Raw genomic sequence first — 20,484 nt, 5'->3', positions numbered from 1 at the left:
GGCGGTTCACAAGATCTGGAGTAAAGGTATTACGTATTAAGACTTGCTACCGAATAAATAGACATCAAATAGTCTCGATATATCTTTTCACTCTCCTCGTGCTGAATCAACGGCAAATTAGCGGCATCGAATTCTTAAAAGCCTGTAATAGTCAATTGAGGCGAAAATACCGGTACTATTTATTGATCAGGTGAATTGCATTTTTTCTTGTCTGTGTAAATCATGAGATTACATAAGCCGCCATGTGTCGCGCTGCCAATGTACCTGTACAGAATACTTGTAGCGTAAATTATTGTTTCTTATACCATTATCGACGTGTGTAATAACCGCGTCTGGATTGTGTGTGCACCACATGGATTATGACAGAATCATTGGACTAGAATTAGTGGATATCAGGTTCTTATTATTTTAATTATGCGGTATCATGTCCGCTGTGGGCTGGGCGGCGTACGGAATTCGTGAAGAAACTTAACTTATTTATCTGTACCGTTTTCCCAAGAAACGGCTGCGGCAGAAAATGCAACGGTATGTGCTATTTTTTAAGCTTCGATAACTAGCTTTGACAGAAATTTCTTATCAGATTTTACGGCAATAGAATTATTGTTTGCCCGTGTTAATAGTTGGTGTACAACGCAGTGTTGAAATAGGTGCAAAACTGGAGAGGATGCCGCATAGGGTAGTAATGTGAGACTGTTATACGGTTCTGAATTTTTTCCCGAAGAGACTTCGAATCTCTTCGGAATGGATGCAATATTGAGAATAACTGAGTCGAATTTCTTGTTGCAAAAAGAGTGATTAAAACGCCTGGATGAAGTACAGTAGTGAAGCAAGTGTTTTACATTAATAAACACGGAAACAAGCATTTACGTACACATTAATTAAGTAACCGCTGCATGATTGCTTGTTGTCAGAAGACTATTTGCATGGTATTCAGTGGGGATATAGTTTTGGATAGTTTTTGGATAGTTTTTTTAGAACTTGTGAGCAATAAATAAACTGATGAGGACTGCGAATACCTGTAAGAGTAGGTTACTCGTTAAGCTACATAGTTTTCGTAGACAGTTTTATTTTTCTATAGGTTTGATTGTACCAATCCAAACTTAAAAGTTGATATCAACTTAATCTTTGGTATTTATTTTCAGTAAGCACAATACAATGACGACTGCTCTGGTAATGCTGCTGTTAACGTTGACGTAATCCGTGCGCGGTACTACGAACATTTCGGTTCTATTTTTTTTGTATCAATGATCGCCTGCAGGTGAAACAGTTGGAGAATAAACAGGGCGGAAAATGAGTTGCTAATACATGCTATACAGTATTAAGACTCTTTCGCATAAGAGTATACGCGTACTTTGTATAGAGTAATGAAGCATCGTGGTGATTAATTGATAATTGATATTGATGACTTCACTGGGCGTCCGACTGATATTGATTCTACACGATTCTGATATTAATTAAATAACGACCATGGGATTTTTTTATGGTGTACATGTATTATATTATACGAATGCTAAAATTAAAACGCTTATATAGATATGAGATAACGGGAAACTTGTAGACTGTTAACACTTTAGTGGATGGCTGGCTCATACAAGTGATCTGACAATAAAATGGGCCGCCAATAATACCAACGAAATTTAATTTTGATGTTGTCCAGATCACCTTGCGGCTTGCAGTATGGTATTAATACCTCTTCATTATTTTGGTGGAACGTAACTTGTAATCTAATTCATTAACTAACCAGTTGAGTATCACTGTTAATACTTACATTGTACTATTGTCATAATTCGTACATAATATGTTGCCGTGTTGAACAAAAACTTCAGCATAATGTACAAATATTCGCAACGTATATCGCAGTAAGAAACTTATTTCTTTATTTTGCATAACCCAGCATGTACGAAAGCGAAACTTGATTTTATTTGACTTTCGAACTATTGTTGTTGTGCTACTTTATTTTGCTATGTTGCGTACAAGTTACAAAGTAGTTAGTAGTTAGAATTAGTTGGAATTCTTAAATGTTATAGGATGTAGAAAATACTTAACTGAAAGCGTGACCACAACGCGTACCTATTTGTATCTGTCAAAAAGCAGATCTATGTACCGCTGACTGTGAGAAAACATTTGCCGGCGTTATTGCAGTACGAGCGATCGGCAGATGCGGTATCGATGGGTCGGTAATTCTTGAGAAGCAGATTCGCTACAGTTGTCAGTCGGTGTCGTTTCGTCCTCGAAAACAATGCTGCTCAACAATAGTGTTGTTACACTTTATGGGCTACTTAATGTTGGTGGCTGTTGTGTGACATAGTTCAAGGGTACTTGATTGGCTAGTTAGTCTGTTGTTAGCCAGTGGAAATATGTCACTTAATCGCACCACACAACTGACCACAATCTCTGTCCATCATAGTTAAGTGCACGCGCTCCGCGGAAGACGGCGGATATTTTTACGGAGGATTTTTTGGATTACGTCTTTGGTTTCCGTATCTGCCTGTGTCGAGGTGAGGTGGCGTTGATTTGAAATTTTTATTTATGATGTGCATTGATAATACTTTCTGTGAGTGTGTACTGATTAATCGCAGAAATATGTGGAATTAAATAAAACCGTACCTTTGCTTTGCTTGAAATCAGAATAACTTGTGATGAATTACAGTATATGAATTAATGTAATAATTGTGATTACTTTTTAAAAATATACAATTTGTAATTTTTAGATGAAACACATTTTGTAATTCTGAGTAAAATATAATTTAAGTCAAATAAAGTGTAAAATTTTGTGGTGTTAGAAGCAGTAATTCGGTGATTTAAGCAGACGTACATAATTTCATATCTGTATGTCACAGTTAGATCTAATTTGAGAGCGTAAAGTTTTGGAAAGCATTTATAAAGGGTTTACCATGTTCCGTTTTGAACTGTACAAGTTTGCTTTGCTCCCTTGTTTTTTCTGGAAATCGGTAATCACTTCACACTATTACCAGTCATCGAATCAGTTTAACTTGTTCATAAAGAAATTTATATATGGTATTATGAACCAACTATTATTATGAACTTTTTTATGAATGGTTTAAGAGACATCACCTTGTGAAAGGCTGCATTTGTGTGTAAACCTCTTGTTGTACAAAATACTCGTGGTAAGTACAAATTGTTGGATTAATAGACTATTTGCTCCCCTATTCGAAGCCAATCAAATTGTCGCATTCTAGTCAAACATGCTCTAGGATTTCCGTTGATGTGATTATATTTCCTCCGATTGCCGGCAACTGAAACTGTTGTCGTAAGCGTAATTTCGCAATGCACGAAGAACACATAACAAATAAAAGCATCCCATGGCATCGGCGCTGACAGTTCAAGCATGAGATTCTTTTTACGTGTACCTTTATAATACCTTAAAGGTTTTCTGCTGATTACAGCAATACTTTCTCCACCGGCAGCGCAGCACACAGCGCAGATTACGGAATCCATCGACGCGCGAGCGCGGCATTGAAGCTCCAATGTCCAGCGGAAGTGGCATACTCGAAACGACACTATCCACACCGTCGGCACTGCATTAGGGTTAGCTAATTACCATTCACTTTTAACGCGCCGATTATTTCAAGAGGGAGTGTTTTTTGCTGTTGTGGTGGTTAGTGTAATTGTTGGTCAATTGCTTAAGCGGTTTCTTGTCGATGTGTGTACAGGGTAGCCAGGCAGGAGACATGCGGGGGCGTACGCGCTGCTAATTCGCCGTACACATCCAGTGAACCATGACACTAACGACCTGCATGCGACCGGCGGGGATCTGTGATGGATACGAGTGCCGTTATTGCGGATTACATGTTGATGAGTGTGTCCAAGAAAATGAGGCTTGTTTGCAGGTGAGGTGAGAGGGGTTTGTGGTTAACCCGGTGGTGGCGCTGAGAAATGTAACCACATAATCAGCGGCAACGCACTGCTAGTTAGACGGGTTTTTTTCCTCGGCTGCGTGCCGCTGGGGGTTTGTAGCGGTCTGTTTAGAAATGGGCGTTTTTGTATGTCACTCGTGGGAGAGACGCTGATGGCGCATTGTTATCGGATGTTGTTTTATGGCATTGTTGTGCAGTGGGAAAGCGATAGTTTATGGGATTGCTATTGTTTCTTTTTTGGGGGGATTTATTGCTTTTACTATCCCGTATCAGATCCACTGACGCGAAACGGTAACACATTTTTTCATACTTTTTATTAATATCCGTGATCCAGATTTTGTTGTAATTTTGACAGCTTAATTTTCATGATTTAAAATTTCGCAAAAAAGTAAGTGTAAATAAATTTACGCTGATCGCGCATTGTGATCGGATGCTGTTTTATTGCATTGTTATGCAGTGAGAAAGCGGAAGTTCATGGGATTGGTACTGTTTCTTTTTTGGGGGATTTATTGCCTTTTGTATCCCATATCAGATCCACTGATCTGAAACGGTAACCGATTTTTTCTTGGTTTTTATTACTATCTGTGATTCCAGACCTTGTTGTATATGCATAGAAGTATATTTATTCGTTTTAACAACCAAATTTCCTTGATTTGAAATTTTGGTTTGTTCTTATAAGTAGTTTGTTGGTTTCTTGAAAAAGTGTCCAGGAGAAAATTAAATTTGCACTTTATATCGCCATGCTTTTTTGGTAATAAACTTCGAATCTTAGAGTCTCAAAAAATTTTCGTTGTTGAAAAAGTGATCCCTTTATAAAAGTCGGTGTTGCAGCCGGTATGATTGTGTGCTGTAGCTGATCTAAAGTGCAGTATGAATTATATCGTGTGGTATGGTCGTAACGGCCAGCTGTTGACTAATGAATATTCCGACTTTACTATGCGTAATAATTTTCATAACATGTTCTTACTGAAGACAATAAGTTTCCGGTATTTGTTTACACAGGTGCATTATTGCTGAAATCGTAAATATTTACGGCCACGTGCCATAACTTACGAGGTAGGGTGCGAAAAGCGGTGATTAAGTCGGTTGCAACATGATATTGTGGTTAGTAGAACAATGCTCAAGTAGTGGAAGCTTTTTTAATTCACTGCTGTATAAAAATCACTGTTAATTAAGATTGATTTTTCCGACAGCACGCCGGTCATCTGTGCCGGTCGTTGCAGGTTTTTCTCGTATCGTTTTTTTGATTAGGAGGGAATCTGACACTTTTCGGTCAGTGTGTGCATATTCTCATAACGGTTCTGTGACAACTGGCATATGTAACTTTTTGCACCGGAAATATCTCTTTACTATTCAGAGTGTCAATTAGTGCGAAAATTATTAGTAAGAAAAGCTAATAAGTGCTAAGACGCCGTGGATGTGCTGAATTAACGAGTGACAAGTGTGCATATTTGTACTAAGGAGAAAAAATACCAGTTTTGTCACAAGTGTGCGCTGGATAATCTGGCCAATGTGAACAGCTAATGCATAGTTTGGTGGTTACGCTACTTGAACCTCAATGGATTTATGTCCAATTTTTAAGGTGTACGAGTAGCTGTATTGTTACGTAATATCAGTTAGTGGCATGCGGTGGCATGAGAACTTGTGGATTTTGCAGTCTGGAAAAAATCGAATGACGACTTTTATAATCTTAATATACGGCCAGTGAAATATGGCCGCGTTATGATCGAAAGATTAAAGGGGTTGCGAACTGCGATCGATTGCCAGGGCTGGAAGTGATCTCGTATTGATTGCATTACCGGCATAAGTATTTTATCTTTTCTACATAAAACGGGGATAATTTTGCTTGAAGGATCCACTTAGCGACAGTTTTCTTGGTAATTACGTATTTTCGATTGTCATCCCAGTGGACCTAAATGCACTGGCACATTCTGATACTTTTATCTCCAGCTGCTTCCATCCGTTTTATACAGTACTTTGCATAGTAATTTCAATTTTTTTAGTTTTGTTATCTTTTGAAGTTACGCCTTTTTGTACCGTTTGATCCGATTCCGGTTTTTTGTTTTTAATTTTTGCTCGTAGCTGTATCACCGATTCCATTTTTTTCGAATATAAATGAATATTTAATTCAAATTGAGTTTACCGATATTTCTTTCACTGCAGTTTGTAGTTTGTTTCTCACTTTTCTGTACATAACAACTTTTGTATACTCAGCTAATTCGTAGCGCATTTGCATAGCGCATCACATACGAATTTATGGTACTGTACATGGTGGAAATTATGCAAATGTATACTTTCAGTTTCGTTTTTTGAAAACTTTATGGTGAATGTTCTTTTGTAGGACGAGCAGTATAAGACCGATGCGGAGCTGCTGGAAACATCCACCGGTAAGGTACTGCGCACGCTGGCCCAGCAGCGTCTCGTATTCTCCGCGGCGCATACAATGGCCGGCCACAATAATGCCGATCACACCGCGGTGTACTACGCCGATCTTCCCCTATCGAACGCACGCCAGCCTGACCTAAATACCTTCACATTCCACACCAGCGGAGCCATTGAACCGGTGGAAGATGTCATTATCTACTCCACCGACACACCCTCCCCGCGCTTCACCATCCGCACCATACCCCGCCCCCTCCACACACCGACCCTATCGGAAGTGTCGGTCGATACCGGCCAGGCGGTCTCCGACAACTGGGATATGGATGGCGGCGGCGAGATCGTGCAGTTGGATGACGATGAAGTGCTCGTGGATGATCCCAGTTTAACACCGATTTTTTATGAACAATCTCCGCGGCTCAACCAGATGGATGGCGATTCGTTGGGCGGATTCTCGTCGGACGGCAGTGTGTCGGAGTGCACCGAGATCCCGGTGTCCTTTGCCACGGAGGTGGTCATTCCGGCACAAGGCCCGGCGAAAACGGTACTGTGCTGAATTTTATTTGATTTTTGTTCTGTTACGTCCTTATGTATTTCTCCTTTATCATTGGATATAAGTTCATATAACTGATTTTTATATTTAACATTTATTCTGTTATATAGATATCATCATGTATGTCTTGGTTACCTCCTTTTATGTTTTTTTGTTGAATTTCTCTTTTGTTATTGTATGCAACCGTTTTTTATATTATATTATGGTAGGTGATCTCGTTCTATCCGCATGGAGACATTGAAGAGTCACCGGGACGACGCTCGGTGAGGAGAGTGACGCAGTCCATGATCTCACAGTCGGAGGAGACGACGAAGCGAAAAGTGTATTATAGACGAGAGGATGTTAATCATCATGTGCCAAAGATTCTGGATAAACGGAAAACTGTAGGCCTGCGGAATGCAGCCACCGGTGCAGTTGGAAGAGATCGCGGCTTTGTCTCGCCTGATTTTGTTGTGCCACCTGGTGACCGAACAGTAAGTTACTAATTTGGTGAAGTCGGTACGAAGTTTCCTTTGGCACTCTTGTTTTCGCGGGCTGTAACTAAATTCACCCTTATATTTTTAGCCTTCCGAAACATACAGATTACAATATATATGTTATGCACCCTGCACAGCTATCGTTAACCTGTGAACGAAAGAACAGTAAGCATAAGATAATTAACGTATCGTAGTATGATGGCTTGCATCAGGTCCCGCCGCGTAGTTGTAAATTGCAGTTAACTGCACAAAAGAGTGCAATGAGCAACAAATCTTAATTTGCCCTAGAGTTTAGAATTTTTTTTTATTAAAATATTTTTCGGTGAATAAATTTTGAGCGGGTTTTAACATATTTGATCCGAATGGTTACCGCTTGGTGCTTGCGTACGTTATTTTTTTATTTACTGTTTTTTCGTGCTGATACCTTTTGTTATCTTTGACAGGTTTTTTCATTTATATTTTTTTTATCTTATTCTTTTCTTAGTTTTGCTACTGCGAAGGTTGTTAGATGATTGCTAAAACTGTACAAATATTTACTTTATTTCCTAGATTAGCGTTTTCTTTTTATCACAACTGTAGTAAGCTGTGTATAAATGCTGTCAACTGTAGTAAGCTGTATATTTATCAAATACAGAGTAGAAACTGGTGCACATTGCTGCACCGCCCCCAGAAATTGGTTTAACATTTGTGCGTCTCTCCGAAAGGATACAATATTATACGGATTTTTATTTGTTGAAATGCGCCGTTTATAGGATAAACACGATGACAAAACTGCGATCCCGACGTTATGCAAAGAATACGGTATAGGAACTGCTGAGTTTTTCTCGTAAAAGTAGCGTGGAATAGTTTCTCTGGTTTATGTTTTGGAGTTCACATAGATTCAATTGATGGGAACATGGCTTTTGCTGTTGCACGAAAGTTGTAGAGCGCCAGAACATTATTGCGATTGATTATTGAATAGCGTGCAGGACGGCAGGTTAATTACCCTGTGGCACCTTTGCAGAATACGGGGATTGTACAGTCACCCTCGGCTTACCTACTCACCAGTGAATCACCCATTGACAACGCGGTGCCCGATACCGTACCGGAAGCTGTACGCTTAGTGCCGGATGCCGATCTCTACCGTGTATTCTATCCCGACCGCCTCCATCGTACCACGTCACCACCGGCCGCCGCAGCAGCAGCATCCGCTCCACTGACCACAGCACACGTGCACCGGCCGCCATCTACCGGCAGCGGTAATGCAGCGGCGGCACGTTCACGCTCTCAACCCGCTGCGGATCACGATCAGGCGTACGTACGCACCGCCTCCCTCTCTCCAACCATCGACAGCTGGAGCCGCATTAAACCAACATCATCAGCCGGCACAACCAATCACCGCACGGCACTGGTCAGCGTGGAGCAGCAGCGTCCATTGAGTGCCGGTGTTGTTGAGTCGGCCAAGGACACTGACGGATGGCTGGCGGTTAGTCAGCCACGGCGGCAACCAGTTGAGCCGGTTGTTGATGTCGATAGTGGTGTTGTGAATGGTAGTAAGAAGGCGGTGAAGGGAAAAGGTAAAGCCCGCGTTGAATGGGATGAACGGGTGGATGTGGTGGAAAGCAGGAAGAAGAAGGATAGTCAGAAGGGACGATATCGTACGGGATTAACGGGACAGTATTCGACTACTGGTAAGCTTATTAAAAAAATTATCGTAAAAATTTGGATAGAATATGTGTGCGACTATTTTCTTATTACTGGATTCAGTAAGGCAAAAGATGTGGTGTCTCAGTGTCTGTACAGCTCATAGAAAGATTTGATTGCTTTGATTTCTGTGTTACCGGCATTGTGAATAAAGAGTTAAATTTTCGTTGAGATATTTACTTTTATTTTGTTTTATCACCAGCTGTGCGAGCAAACCGTAGATTTTTTTAGAAATAAAAGAAATCACGCTTGAAAGCATTGCTCAAGTAGTTGCTTACTATTACGAGGTACTAAATGTTGTAGTGGTGGGGTTTTGTCCCAGTAAGCCGCCACCGTGGCCAAAAATCGGGACGTTTTAACCGCAATTAGAATTCGCAATACGTTTCTTACTTCGGTTTCGCTAGTTTTATTTTTTATTTTCGTATACAGCCTGTAATTGATAGCGCACAATATTTTGTATGTGCTCTAATTATTATTAGGTGATTGCGTCCATTTATGTTATTCTGCGCTGTAAATACTGTACGATTGCTGTAACTGAAATCATTTTGCATCTGTTTTTTACCGGCAGTGACTTAACAAAGGCGCGTTTTCATCCGCTACCGCACCCATATTTTATCAAACATTCGCTTTTCAGCGCCTGCAGAAATGCTATTTTGGTGAATTTTTTGAGTGCTTTTATATAACCGCCAACCGTGACTGAATTTTTAACACCAGTGATTAGATGTTTATTTCCGGAATGCGAAAACCGTGCGGCGCATGGTGACATGGGCAATCGATGGTCAGATTGTTGTGTACAGTGATCGGCATGCACTACTCATTTATCGATCTGTCAGGCACCTCAAAGGTATAAGCCGTATTTAACCATAGTGACCCAATTTGCGGAACAATATGATTTTCGACATTCTCCACGCGTTGTCCACCGCGATTTCGATTAATGGAATCTTTTTTTTTTCATTTTACAACATTTCGTTGACAGCAGCACGGTGTGAGCGGAATGTCGAGTGCGGGCTGGAAACTAGTTTTGTGAAGGGAAAAATAACAGGTTTCGCATCGTGTTTTTGCCGATTTTTGATTGCCCAGACATTCCAAACAGCATTTTTGCTGAGAAGAGGCTGCCTGTGTCAGACTGTCGGTGTATATGTGCACTGTTATGTGTGCAATAAATATATATCAGGGCCAGGTGTATTAAAAGCCTGATCTTGACACGCTTGAAACGGTGCGCCACTGTAGCTGGTCGTATCGCTTTTCCGGCAGGTGGTCAATGTTCGAAAATGTGAAATATGTGGGGGAAAAGAATGCCAGATTTGGCATGATTGCGTTGCTGTAGCGGAAAAATTTTTGCATTCAAAAATTAGACATTTACCGGTGATTATGAATTGCGGGCATTTAAACTTACGATCATCTACGATTGACTCGTGAGTACATTATACAATATCGTAGAAAAATGGACCTGACTTTCCGGCCCGGTTAACAGGCGTCTCAGTCGAACTTAGCAGTAAGCACATAAATATGTATCGTATGAAAATCCTTTCCAAGAAATTGTGTTACAAAATATTTTTCGCTTAGTTTGAGGTATTCCGGAGAAAGGAATGACCACCGGAGTTTGTCTTACTACCATAATACAATTTTTGTGATAATTTCACCGAGTAAACTAGTATAATAAATCGGTTGACCGCGACATGTTTCCTGAAACAACTACTAACGTAGTTCCTTACAATGATGTACTTACTTTCAGTTGTAAAAACAATAATTTATAACATACATTGAAGAATTAAAATTCAGGATGTACATGTTGTGAATATTTCAAGTATTAAACAAGTGCACGGAGCATATTCTTGTGATTTTAGTTCACGCGTATGTACATGTTTCCATATCATAATTTATGGAAAACCGGTTCTTTTGCCATGGGTTTTGTGAACAACGTTACACTGACCTTTGAAGTGTATAAGCAACGCATTCTAGCGCACTGGTCAGCCGTATCCGTACCGGAGAATAACCGCGGCTAAAAATACATCATTCACTTGCATTAATCATAAACGTATGAATGTTTATATAATGTGCATTGTATGTTTGGATAAAATACTCGGCTGTTTCTTTACACTGTGAGTGTAGAGTCTGTTAGCTTTAGCGTACGTATCTTACCAGAGCCATAGTCGACCATGTTGACTTGTTATGAGTTTTGCCGGCAATTTTCATCGCATGTGTGGGAAATTTTCTCCCAGCGTGTATTGTTGTTTGTATGAGCTTGCAGAAATGGAGAAAATGAGCTGAAGCGAGTAGACGGTTTTTAATTTGGTGGTTTTGGTAATAAATTTTCGACTGTTTATACGAAACTGTGTCACGGATTTTTTCCGTAGACGTCGATAAAATTCTCAGTACTCAGCGTCTGTGCGAAAATTCGCACACGCAAAGATGCGCTGTGCTGACTTTTGTCAATTGGCCGCAAGTTTTGTACAGTCAAATTAAAGAGGTGTCAATCATAATTTTGCGAATCAGTCACAAATTCAAGGGCGCGATCTAATCAGCAAAATTAGCTCGTGTTGCTTGCAGTTAATGTGTATTTGTAACAAAAGAGTAATCACGCTACTAACTTGTTCAAAAGGCAATATTTTCAATACTTCCGGCTTTGTGACGTTACTTAAAATTGTTCCACAATTAACATTTTTAGCAACAACTGTAGATATTACTCGTACTTTAATGGCTAAAAAATTAGGAGCACAAACAGCCTAGGCCGTTTTCGATTTTCTTGCTGCACACTCCACTCTTGTAATTACCCGGTCCTTTGCGGCTGCCGTTTGCGTCGAGAATTGGGGTTTTTCTGCAACAGGAATCGCAGAATGATTTAGTGCAGTCCCAGGACTTTGGTCTCGTCAATTTAGGACAGCAGTAGTCGGCGAGCTGGCAGACATCTCGTCCAGCAGCTTCCTGTAACGAACTCCCTTTTATAATTTTTTTTGACGCCATGCTTACTACACAATTTGTCTTCGTTAACTTTTATTTACGTAATTAATACATAAACCCGCATAAATCAGAACTAGAATAAATCTTAACACAACGGCAATAAAAAAGTATGTGTGGAAAAAAGTATGTGCCAAAGAAGTTTTATGGCACAGTTCTATTTACCGCAAAGGTCGTCATCGTCATGACCAAGGCAGCCACGGTGAGAATAATTTTATAAGATCCCATTGTTGCAAATGTTTTGCAGTTATCACAGTAGGTACTTGATTTCGCTATGGACTTAAATTTTGCGATGGCCTTATATACATATTTTATTGGAGCTGTGGGCAGTTTGGAAAGCGGAAGTCAAAGCAAAATATTTTCCACAGTAGTAACTATACTCTTCAAGCTATTTTGGAGCCCTCTTTATAAGCTGTTTGCAGATTGTTTTTAGATAATGTGTATGTCAAAAAATTAATATTTGATTACGTATTTGTTGACGGATTCAGTATGCTTACTCATTATTGAAGCGAAATAACCGGATTTTTCTCGCATAGTATGGTATGACTTACTTATTTTTTTCGCATTTATCTAGCGGCAGTTAACGTTGTAAATAAACCAGTATTTGTATGTTACATTTGACAGACGAGTTGAAAGATGGAAAAGATATATGCCGGAAGAAATAGGAGAAATCATGTAGCGTGGAACACGGTAGCGATAACAATTATATCGCGATTTATGTCGTTTTGTGGTATGCACTACTTGGACATTTGGTGTTGCACAGCAGGAAGCGGTAAACAATACTAAACATTCACCGTTCTACCATGGCCATTAGCCATTGTTGTAGCAAGGTGAGAACTCTCTTTACAGCATCCGCTTTACCACAAATGAGACCGCGATACTACAGTTGTATGTTCGATTAGTGCGGTTAACATTTAAAACCAAAAATTATATGTATTTTTGTACTACAGTTCTGTGCGAGTAGCAGAATCGTTACCTCAACATATTTTCAGCAGATTTCGTGTAAAGCACTCTGAATGCATTCGATGCGTGGGAAAAATCTCCCATGCTCTTATATACTCACATTCTCCTGAAATTAACTGAATTTCTTCAGATGTATTTTTCCGTTGACTTATTGATTTTGAATGATTGTTGGAAATTTTTCTGCTCTACTTGTGGAACTGTGTATCTGACCTAATATGTTGCATACACGATTTCACTAGCGTTGGAGCGTGCGCGGCGTTACCAACTGTTGCCGCCGTGCACCATACCTGTGCATACATATGCACGGTGGTGTGCATGGACGTAACAAGTAAAGATTTATTTATTTGAATTTTATATCCATTCTAACGGTTCCTGCGCATTCTCCGACAGTAATCACGATGGGCTCTTATCGCGCCTGCCCGTAACATACAGAGGGGGAAAATTAAACATTAAAATTGAGTGTCGGTGTAAAATGGTCATGATAAGCTGCGAACGCTGGCTGGAAAAAGTGTCATTAAACGCGCTTATACACTCGTGTACCGTATGGTCGAACATCGTTTTTTCCACCTTCCTATCACTTTCGAAATTGTACAAAGCGAGCTACGGAAATACGTTGTAAATCCGAGTTTTTCATTACAGCAACAGCATTTCTTTTCATGCTGCTGCGTGTGTTATTAGTAGCTTAGTTTGCAAGCGAAAGATTATAATTGGATAATTGGCATTATATTTAGCGGGATATACAATGGGTACGTGATGCTGTCCCGTTCATCCGTATTAAATTATTAACACGATAATGTCTTGAGCTGCCAAGGAACATCTAATGCGGCTCACATGTCGCCGATAAGTATTCTTAGCACGTAATGGGTATCACAATGAGTTTCATAATTGCCGTATGTTATGCTTATTGTGCTGTGTTGTTCGCCAGATACAACGTACGCCAACGTGGACACAATGCCGGCCTCCAGCACCACGTACAGTCTGCACAAGACGCCGGTGGTACACAACAAAATCTCCCCATTGTTGCGCGTCTTCGAACCGACCGGCGGCGGTCGTGTCGACCGTGACGGCGATGCATCGACGCTCAGCTCCATGACCCTGCCGTTCCACCTGGACAGCAAGGCCAAACTAGCCTCCTCCAAAGCCAGCAGTGTGTCGGACGTGCTGGACAACTACCCGGTATCCCCGTCGCCCAGTCTGGCTGATTCGGCACTGAGTTATACATCGCGCGGCAGTGGGAACCGCGTGACACGGCGTAGCCACGCCACCATCTACCTCAACGATGAGGAACAGCGAAAATCCCGCTCCAAAGTGGACTTGACGGTAGCCAGTGAGGCCGGGGTGGAGCGGGATGAGGTGCGGAAATTCCCCGAGGAACTGCTGCTGCGGCGCTCCAGCTCGGCATCCTCCTCGACCTCCGGCCGCGGTACGGTGCAGAAGATGACGATTACCATGCTGTTGAGTGACAAGAAACCGGACGACACACCTCCGGCCAATCAGCACCGGCCTGACGTGTCGGCACGGCCCGCCTACTCCGCAGCACCGGTACGTGCCGCCAGCGCCAGCGTATTCCGCTCGCAGATGTTGCCAGTGAAGTTGTCAGACGGTGAACTACAACGTCGTGCCTATTCATATCGTCAACGCGATAATAAACAGCCGCTGAGTGCCAGTGAGGTCGAGTTGTGTCGACCGGAGTATCTTGTCGCGGTGCATCAGCATCATCCGCAAATCTTGAGCATGAGCAGCATTTCTAATTATGAACCGGTGTATGAACGCCGGACACCGTCCCGGGTGGTCAGCCGGGAGGGACGGGAACTGGAGGCCATCGTCTCCAAACCGGTGCCCTATCGCTCCTACGAGCGTCTGGATGTGGAGAATGAAGACGGCGGTCGGGTCATCCGCGAAGTAAAGGAAGAACTGAAGAACAACGTCGTCACCGTGCAAGTGCATGAGAAAGGCGATAAACTGTCCAAGGATAAATTGGCGGAAGTCAAAAACGATGAATTGAAGGATTCTGTGGCTACTAACGGGAAGATTGGCCGGATGGCGGAGAAGGGGGAGTTGGCGCTGGAGAAGCCGGCCTCTCCGCCGCGATCACGGCGAGAAAAGTATGAACTGCACCAGGCCATGTCGTGGAAGCGGGATATTGAATTGCGACCGGCATCGGAGGTGGATGGCCGGTTGAGTGGTGTGCTGGTGGAGAGAGGCCAGTTGGAGCCGCCGCCACGAGTTGAGCCGGTTGCCGTGCGGGAGGTGACCAGAGTGGCGGAAGCCAGTCGCGCTGTCTCAGCGCCCAGTTATAATGCCGTGTATCAGCCGCCGCGTCCAGTCTCGCCGCTGCACGCGCACACCTCCATGATTTCATCCACCATGTCCGCCACGACCACCACGCATCGGAGTATTCAGTATCGGAGTATTTTTGATAAAAGTAAGTGGATACGTAATGGATTATTCATTTTGTTTTGCTAATGTAATGGCTTAGGGTGAAGTGAATAATTAATGCGTTATGATTTATTTGACGCATATGTTTGACAGATCGGAACAGCCTTGCGTTTCAGAAATACAGGTCTTTTCTCCCAACATTTTTGCCCCATATTTGTAGCAGATATTTATTTATTTATTTTGATTTGATTTATAACGCATTTTTCCCAATTTCTAAATTCACTGAAGGATTTACAGTAGACTGTTTTCACATTCTTGAATTGAAGTGGTTTTCGTTGGCTTTTTTTCATCTGGTGATTGTTGTTTTACGCTGCGTAATGTACAGGTACACGTAAGGTCTTTCTTAAGTCTTAAGTGATCGAATAAGAGGGTGAATAAGGAAGGTGCGCTTTGTGTGTATGAGTAAGTTTTGTCACTGCATTTGTAAATGCCAGGAAGAAGTCGTTGAGTCGCTCGGTATTAAGTGTGGTACGTTGTAATCCATCTCTCGGTTCGTTTGTTATTAAAGTAGCGCTGCTTAGCGTGCTGGCACAATGGGCCATCGCATTACTTTCCATTTCCGCTCGGGATTAAGTGCTAGAACGATGCGTCTTGTGTCAATAAATTTGTTCTTCAATGGAACGTATTTGGATGCCGATTGAGCGGAATGATCGCATTGTTGTCATATTGGTTTTTTCAAGTTATTTCTTGAAACCGTCTGCTATCGTTGTTCATTTTTGTACTAACGTTACGATTGGATATTTAGAAATTGAATTAAAATATTTTGATACTGTAATAAACTGCGATGCCGGGAAAAATAATCACTGAAATAAGAGCTGCCTAATACATTTCTTTAATTTTTGTAAAATTAAATCGAGCATAGTCCGTATCTGTGCCAAATGTTCATATTTGGATTGGTGCATAAAAGAGTGCGATATGACGGCCGAGCGTGGCTTTAGCAAACAGTTGATATAATACAGCAAACAGATAAGCGAAAAGGTCCATTGTGATTAATTAAACAATTCCATTGAAAATATTTAAACTGAATCGCCTTTGTAAATCGTGTTTTGATGACGGGTACAGTGATAAGAATAAGAAAGCAACAGGTATTTGTACGTTACTTTTAATCAGTGTGGACAATAAAAAATTTGACCTTAATCATACCAGTGAACATGCGAACAAGACGCCACTGATTATTGGATTTGGCCACACGGTGCTGTCTGGCGATTTTTCACGGTCATAATATAAATTGTACAAAATTGTGCCTTCAGGTATACATAGATTTCTGGCCTGGAAACGAATCGATAAAATATATGTATTCTCTTCTCAAGTGTCGCGCACGCTTGCGTCAATATTGCCGCTGCTGTAAAATATGTGCACGGAGTTCATCGTGCGGGGCAGTGCAGCGTGGTAGAGTTTCAACATTTGCTTTGGACAATAATTACCAGTACAAATACGACTGGTTTTGGCAGAATATATGCTTGAACAGGAGAAACAACCTTGAAATTCGTGTAACCGTAACTAATGATTAGCGCATTTTGCGGTGGTCATTGCTTGTTTGAGTGTGGAAAATCAACCAGATGGAAAATATTGTCTGGTCATTTTTAAATATTTTCAATAATATTAGCCATACCGGTTTTTTTGAGAGGTTTCTGTTTTGTAATGTGATATACATAGTTTTCCAAATCTGCTATTACTTTTCCGACGAATACCCTGATCAAAAACTATCAACCTTAGCCAGTAAATATAACTTTACTTAACCATTTCCATATTTATTTCTCCTTTCAGAAAACATAACTTCCTCTACCTTTTATTTACATAACTTTCATTCAAAATTTAATTATCTTTTAATAACTATTTTTTACTTGTTAGTCATTGCGACCGACAAATGTCTGGTTGTGGTCTTGTTACTGCCGACAGTTTCATAAAGTTCATTCCTTAGATTAATGGTGGCGTAGAGTAAATGGTTTGTCAACAGTTTGCGCATGAGTAATTCCGACGTTTCACCACTGAACTGATAAAAGTGATGCAGGAGTTTCTTCCTGGTATTTGTTTCTATTTTTCATCGCTTATTTGTCGCAGTAAAACTCCCTACCCGACTCATCTTTTACGGTATTCTCCGTTCTTTAATCGTTCCAGTGGTGCCATATAAAATCCGTTAGTTTTCCGTTAACCTTCCGCCGAATTGTATAACACACTTTCCAGCCAGTGATAAGCGCGGCATTTTACGAGGCAGTTAATTGGCTGATAAGCCGTTTTGTTACCAGCATTCCCCAGTGCTGAGTAATCAGCTGTAGCTGATTTGTTTGTTGTTGTAGGTTATACGGATGGGCGCGTGAGCGAATTACGCAAATCCGCCAGCGATCTACGTGCCTTGGCCGGCAGTAGTTTGGATGACACTTCAGGCGTCCGACCTGATCAGGTTACCTCGTACAGTAGCTATACACTGAAGAGCGATTATACCGCCGCTGCCCCACGACGACCTTTCGCTGACCACAATGCCGGCAGTAATTTTGTCAGCCGTGGTGATTTCAGCTACTCATTCCCCAATAAATCCCCGACGTCCACGTATCAGACTGATTACAAGGAAAATGTATTGCCGCGTTACGGCAGTAAATCCCACGATACATTTAATAAATCCAGCGAGACGGTTGGCAAATACACGGATTACACCACCACGGCGCGGCCGTATAGAGGCGCGTATCTACCGGCGGACGAGAAACCGGTGGTGGCGGATAAAGCGTATAAATGTTCATATCCGCCGGCTCCGAGGGAGGAAAAGCCGGTCGTGCCGGATACCGGGTATAAATGCACGTATCCACCGGTGCCGCCGGTGCGCGGTTCCTCCCGTCTGACGGAAACAGAGAAAGCCGGTCTATCCAAGGACAACGTCCCGGTGTACCGGAAGACGGAGAAAGATCCGGAGTATAAGTTGATTACGCAATATAAAAGCACTCCATTGCTCACCACGGAGTCGACGTACGTGCGGGACTTTGTTAAGAAACAGGAAGAATCCGTCAGCTACCGACCGCGTGAGACCGATTCGTATAGTTATAAACGTGAACCGTTGCGAACACCGGAGAAAGTAACGGAAAAACCGCCGGAGCCGTTCAGCTATAAAACGCGTGAGTCGCCGATGGACACCAGATCGGCGTTCACTGTACCGGAGAAAACAACGGAGAAACGCTCCGAATCGTTCAGTTACAAATCCTTCCAACCGGCAACGGAGCACCGCCCCGCCGCGTTCAAGACGCCCGAGCCGGTGGTGGAAAAAGTTGAAAAAATCACCGCGGAGCCGCGTTCGGCCAGTTCATCGTGGGCGTATGGGTATAAACTACCGGAAGAGGTGCACGTGCGCACCAGCTCGCAGTCATCGGCCGGTACACTGCCGCGCGAGAAAAAATCTCTGGAACCGGCCATCATTGAATCCCTGCGCACGAAGAAACCCTCGCCGCCCTCCTCACCGGATATCCGTCCGAAAGACTGGGTGCCGCCCTGCAAAGCCAAGATCCTACAGGCCAAACGGAAGTTTATGAACCAGCAGTCCGGACCCGTGGCCCCGCCGGTGCGCATCGACCCCTGGGATAAATACAAGGGTGGTTCGCGCGATAAGTTGCAGCTACGCATGAGCCGGGAGAGTCTGGAGGCCATTAACCGGGAGGCGACCCGCGGCTCGGTGCGACGGGATAACCGGTATTCCATGCCGGATCTGCGGGGGTCACAGAAAACGCTTGCCGATCCCTCCGTGTATCGCAGTAAGATCAACTGGCCGGAGCGTGATATCCAGCGAAAATTGTCGGAATCACAGGAATATTTGGAGCGGCGTGGCCGGTCAGACTACGATGCGCCGACGACCTCGTTCGCTAACCGGTGGGATTCGCGGTCACGCAGCTTGCCGCCCATGTCACGGTATTCGAAGAGTGCGGCGACCACGCCCATCGAGTCCCCGTATCCGGAATACATTGATTCCAATAAAGCCAAGAGTATGGAATTCCTGGCGGATGTGAAAAAGTACGACTACCAGATTGTTCCCGAGAATCAGCTGCAGCGGGAAAACATCTCTGGGTATTCCCGTTCCCGTGGTCCCGGGGACGAGAAGGAGGATAATCAGTACGTGGAGCAGGTGCGGAAATCTCTACAGAAACTGGACTTACCGGATTGGTACGTTAATTCCCCGTATTCCCAACCGGGGGTGATGGAAGGGACGTTACTGCGGCATCGTACCCATTCGGCCACCGACAGCAACTATTCCCCGTATAACACGCTGGACCGGTCGGAACTGACATCACCCACCGGCACCATGCATTCAACGGACGCCGTGGTCATCTCCAAACGGATCCTGCCAGAGAGCTACCACAAGACCAGCGTGACGGAGAGTAAGAAGAGTCTGTCCACTTCCCGGGAAGACAAAGTGTGGGATCTGTACACCGGGCCGTTTTATAACAAGAAATCCCGCCCGACCCCCATCTACTCGCCGGCCTCCGAGAGCCACTCCCACCGGCCGTATAATCCCCATGATTCCGGCTGGTCCAGTGACTGGAACAGCCATCACGAGTCCAGTCAGGATTCCGACGAGTCCAACACGGAATCCCGCACCAGTCCGCGCAACTGGACGGCGCATTCGGGATCCGACTGGTACCGGTCTCCATTGGGGGAGCGGCGCCGGGAGAAGAGTGAGCCGTCCCGCGTCCACCACCGCCCGGTGACGGAGGGCCACCGCTACGAGGAGGCGCCGCGGATGTACTTTGATCCCATCACCAAGACGGAACGGCGGGTCATCAATTCGACGCCCTGGGAGGTGACCTCGGTCAAGACGGAGACCTTCAAGACGGAGCGCGTAGCCAAGAAGAATTTCATCACGGAGACCAATGATCCGGTGAAGATTGCCCAGTTCAATCAGGACAGCTCGCAGTGGGGAAGTTATGTGTGAGACGATGGACACGGTGGTTTTGTTGTTTTTCAGATTATATTAAGATGGAACAAATGTTTTAATTATAACGGCTCATATTTCTATTGTACGACGGTATTCCGTTTTCGGGGGAACCGGTATAATTTAATCGCGATGTGGGATGTACGCAAAACACAGCTATGGAATAACGAGTGAGAAATATTTGTGGCAGCTATGTTTCAACTGTTCTGTTTGGCATTTACGTAATGAAAAATATTTCTGCACAGA

At 43.1% G+C, this 20,484-nt stretch overlaps 1 protein-coding gene across 1 annotated transcript; it reads left to right on the top strand.

The window, feature by feature from the left end:
• Positions 1-162: 162 nt before the first annotated feature.
• Positions 163-20,433, top strand: LOC129594239 (uncharacterized). The gene is made up of 9 exons (XM_055490859.1): positions 163-525; positions 2,408-2,498; positions 3,408-3,549; positions 3,675-3,851; positions 6,220-6,801; positions 7,020-7,283; positions 8,290-8,956; positions 13,816-15,315; positions 17,627-20,433. Exons 4-9 carry the CDS (start codon positions 3,741-3,743, stop codon positions 20,236-20,238), a joined length of 5,736 nt encoding a protein of 1,911 aa, XP_055346834.1. The 5' UTR covers positions 163-525; positions 2,408-2,498; positions 3,408-3,549; positions 3,675-3,740; the 3' UTR covers positions 20,239-20,433.
• The last annotated feature ends 51 nt before the right edge of the window (positions 20,434-20,484 follow it).

Source organism: Paramacrobiotus metropolitanus, unplaced genomic scaffold, assembly GCF_019649055.1.
Source record: "Paramacrobiotus metropolitanus isolate TYO unplaced genomic scaffold, Prichtersi_v1.0 Parri_scaffold0000066, whole genome shotgun sequence".
Lineage (NCBI taxonomy): Eukaryota > Metazoa > Tardigrada > Eutardigrada > Parachela > Macrobiotidae > Paramacrobiotus > Paramacrobiotus metropolitanus.
The sequence above is the reverse complement of the archived record's forward strand: the minus strand, read 5'-3'. Positions and strand labels throughout refer to the sequence as shown.

Coding starts and splice junctions, on each gene's coding strand:
- LOC129594239 (XM_055490859.1), top strand. CDS start 3,741: ATGACACTAACGACCTGCATGCGACCGGCGGGGATCTGTGATGGATAC. Junction 3,852..6,219: donor AAAATGAGGCTTGTTTGCAG/GTGAGGTGAGAG, acceptor GTTCTTTTGTAG/GACGAGCAGTATAAGACCGA. Junction 6,802..7,019: donor CACAAGGCCCGGCGAAAACG/GTACTGTGCTGA, acceptor ATATTATGGTAG/GTGATCTCGTTCTATCCGCA.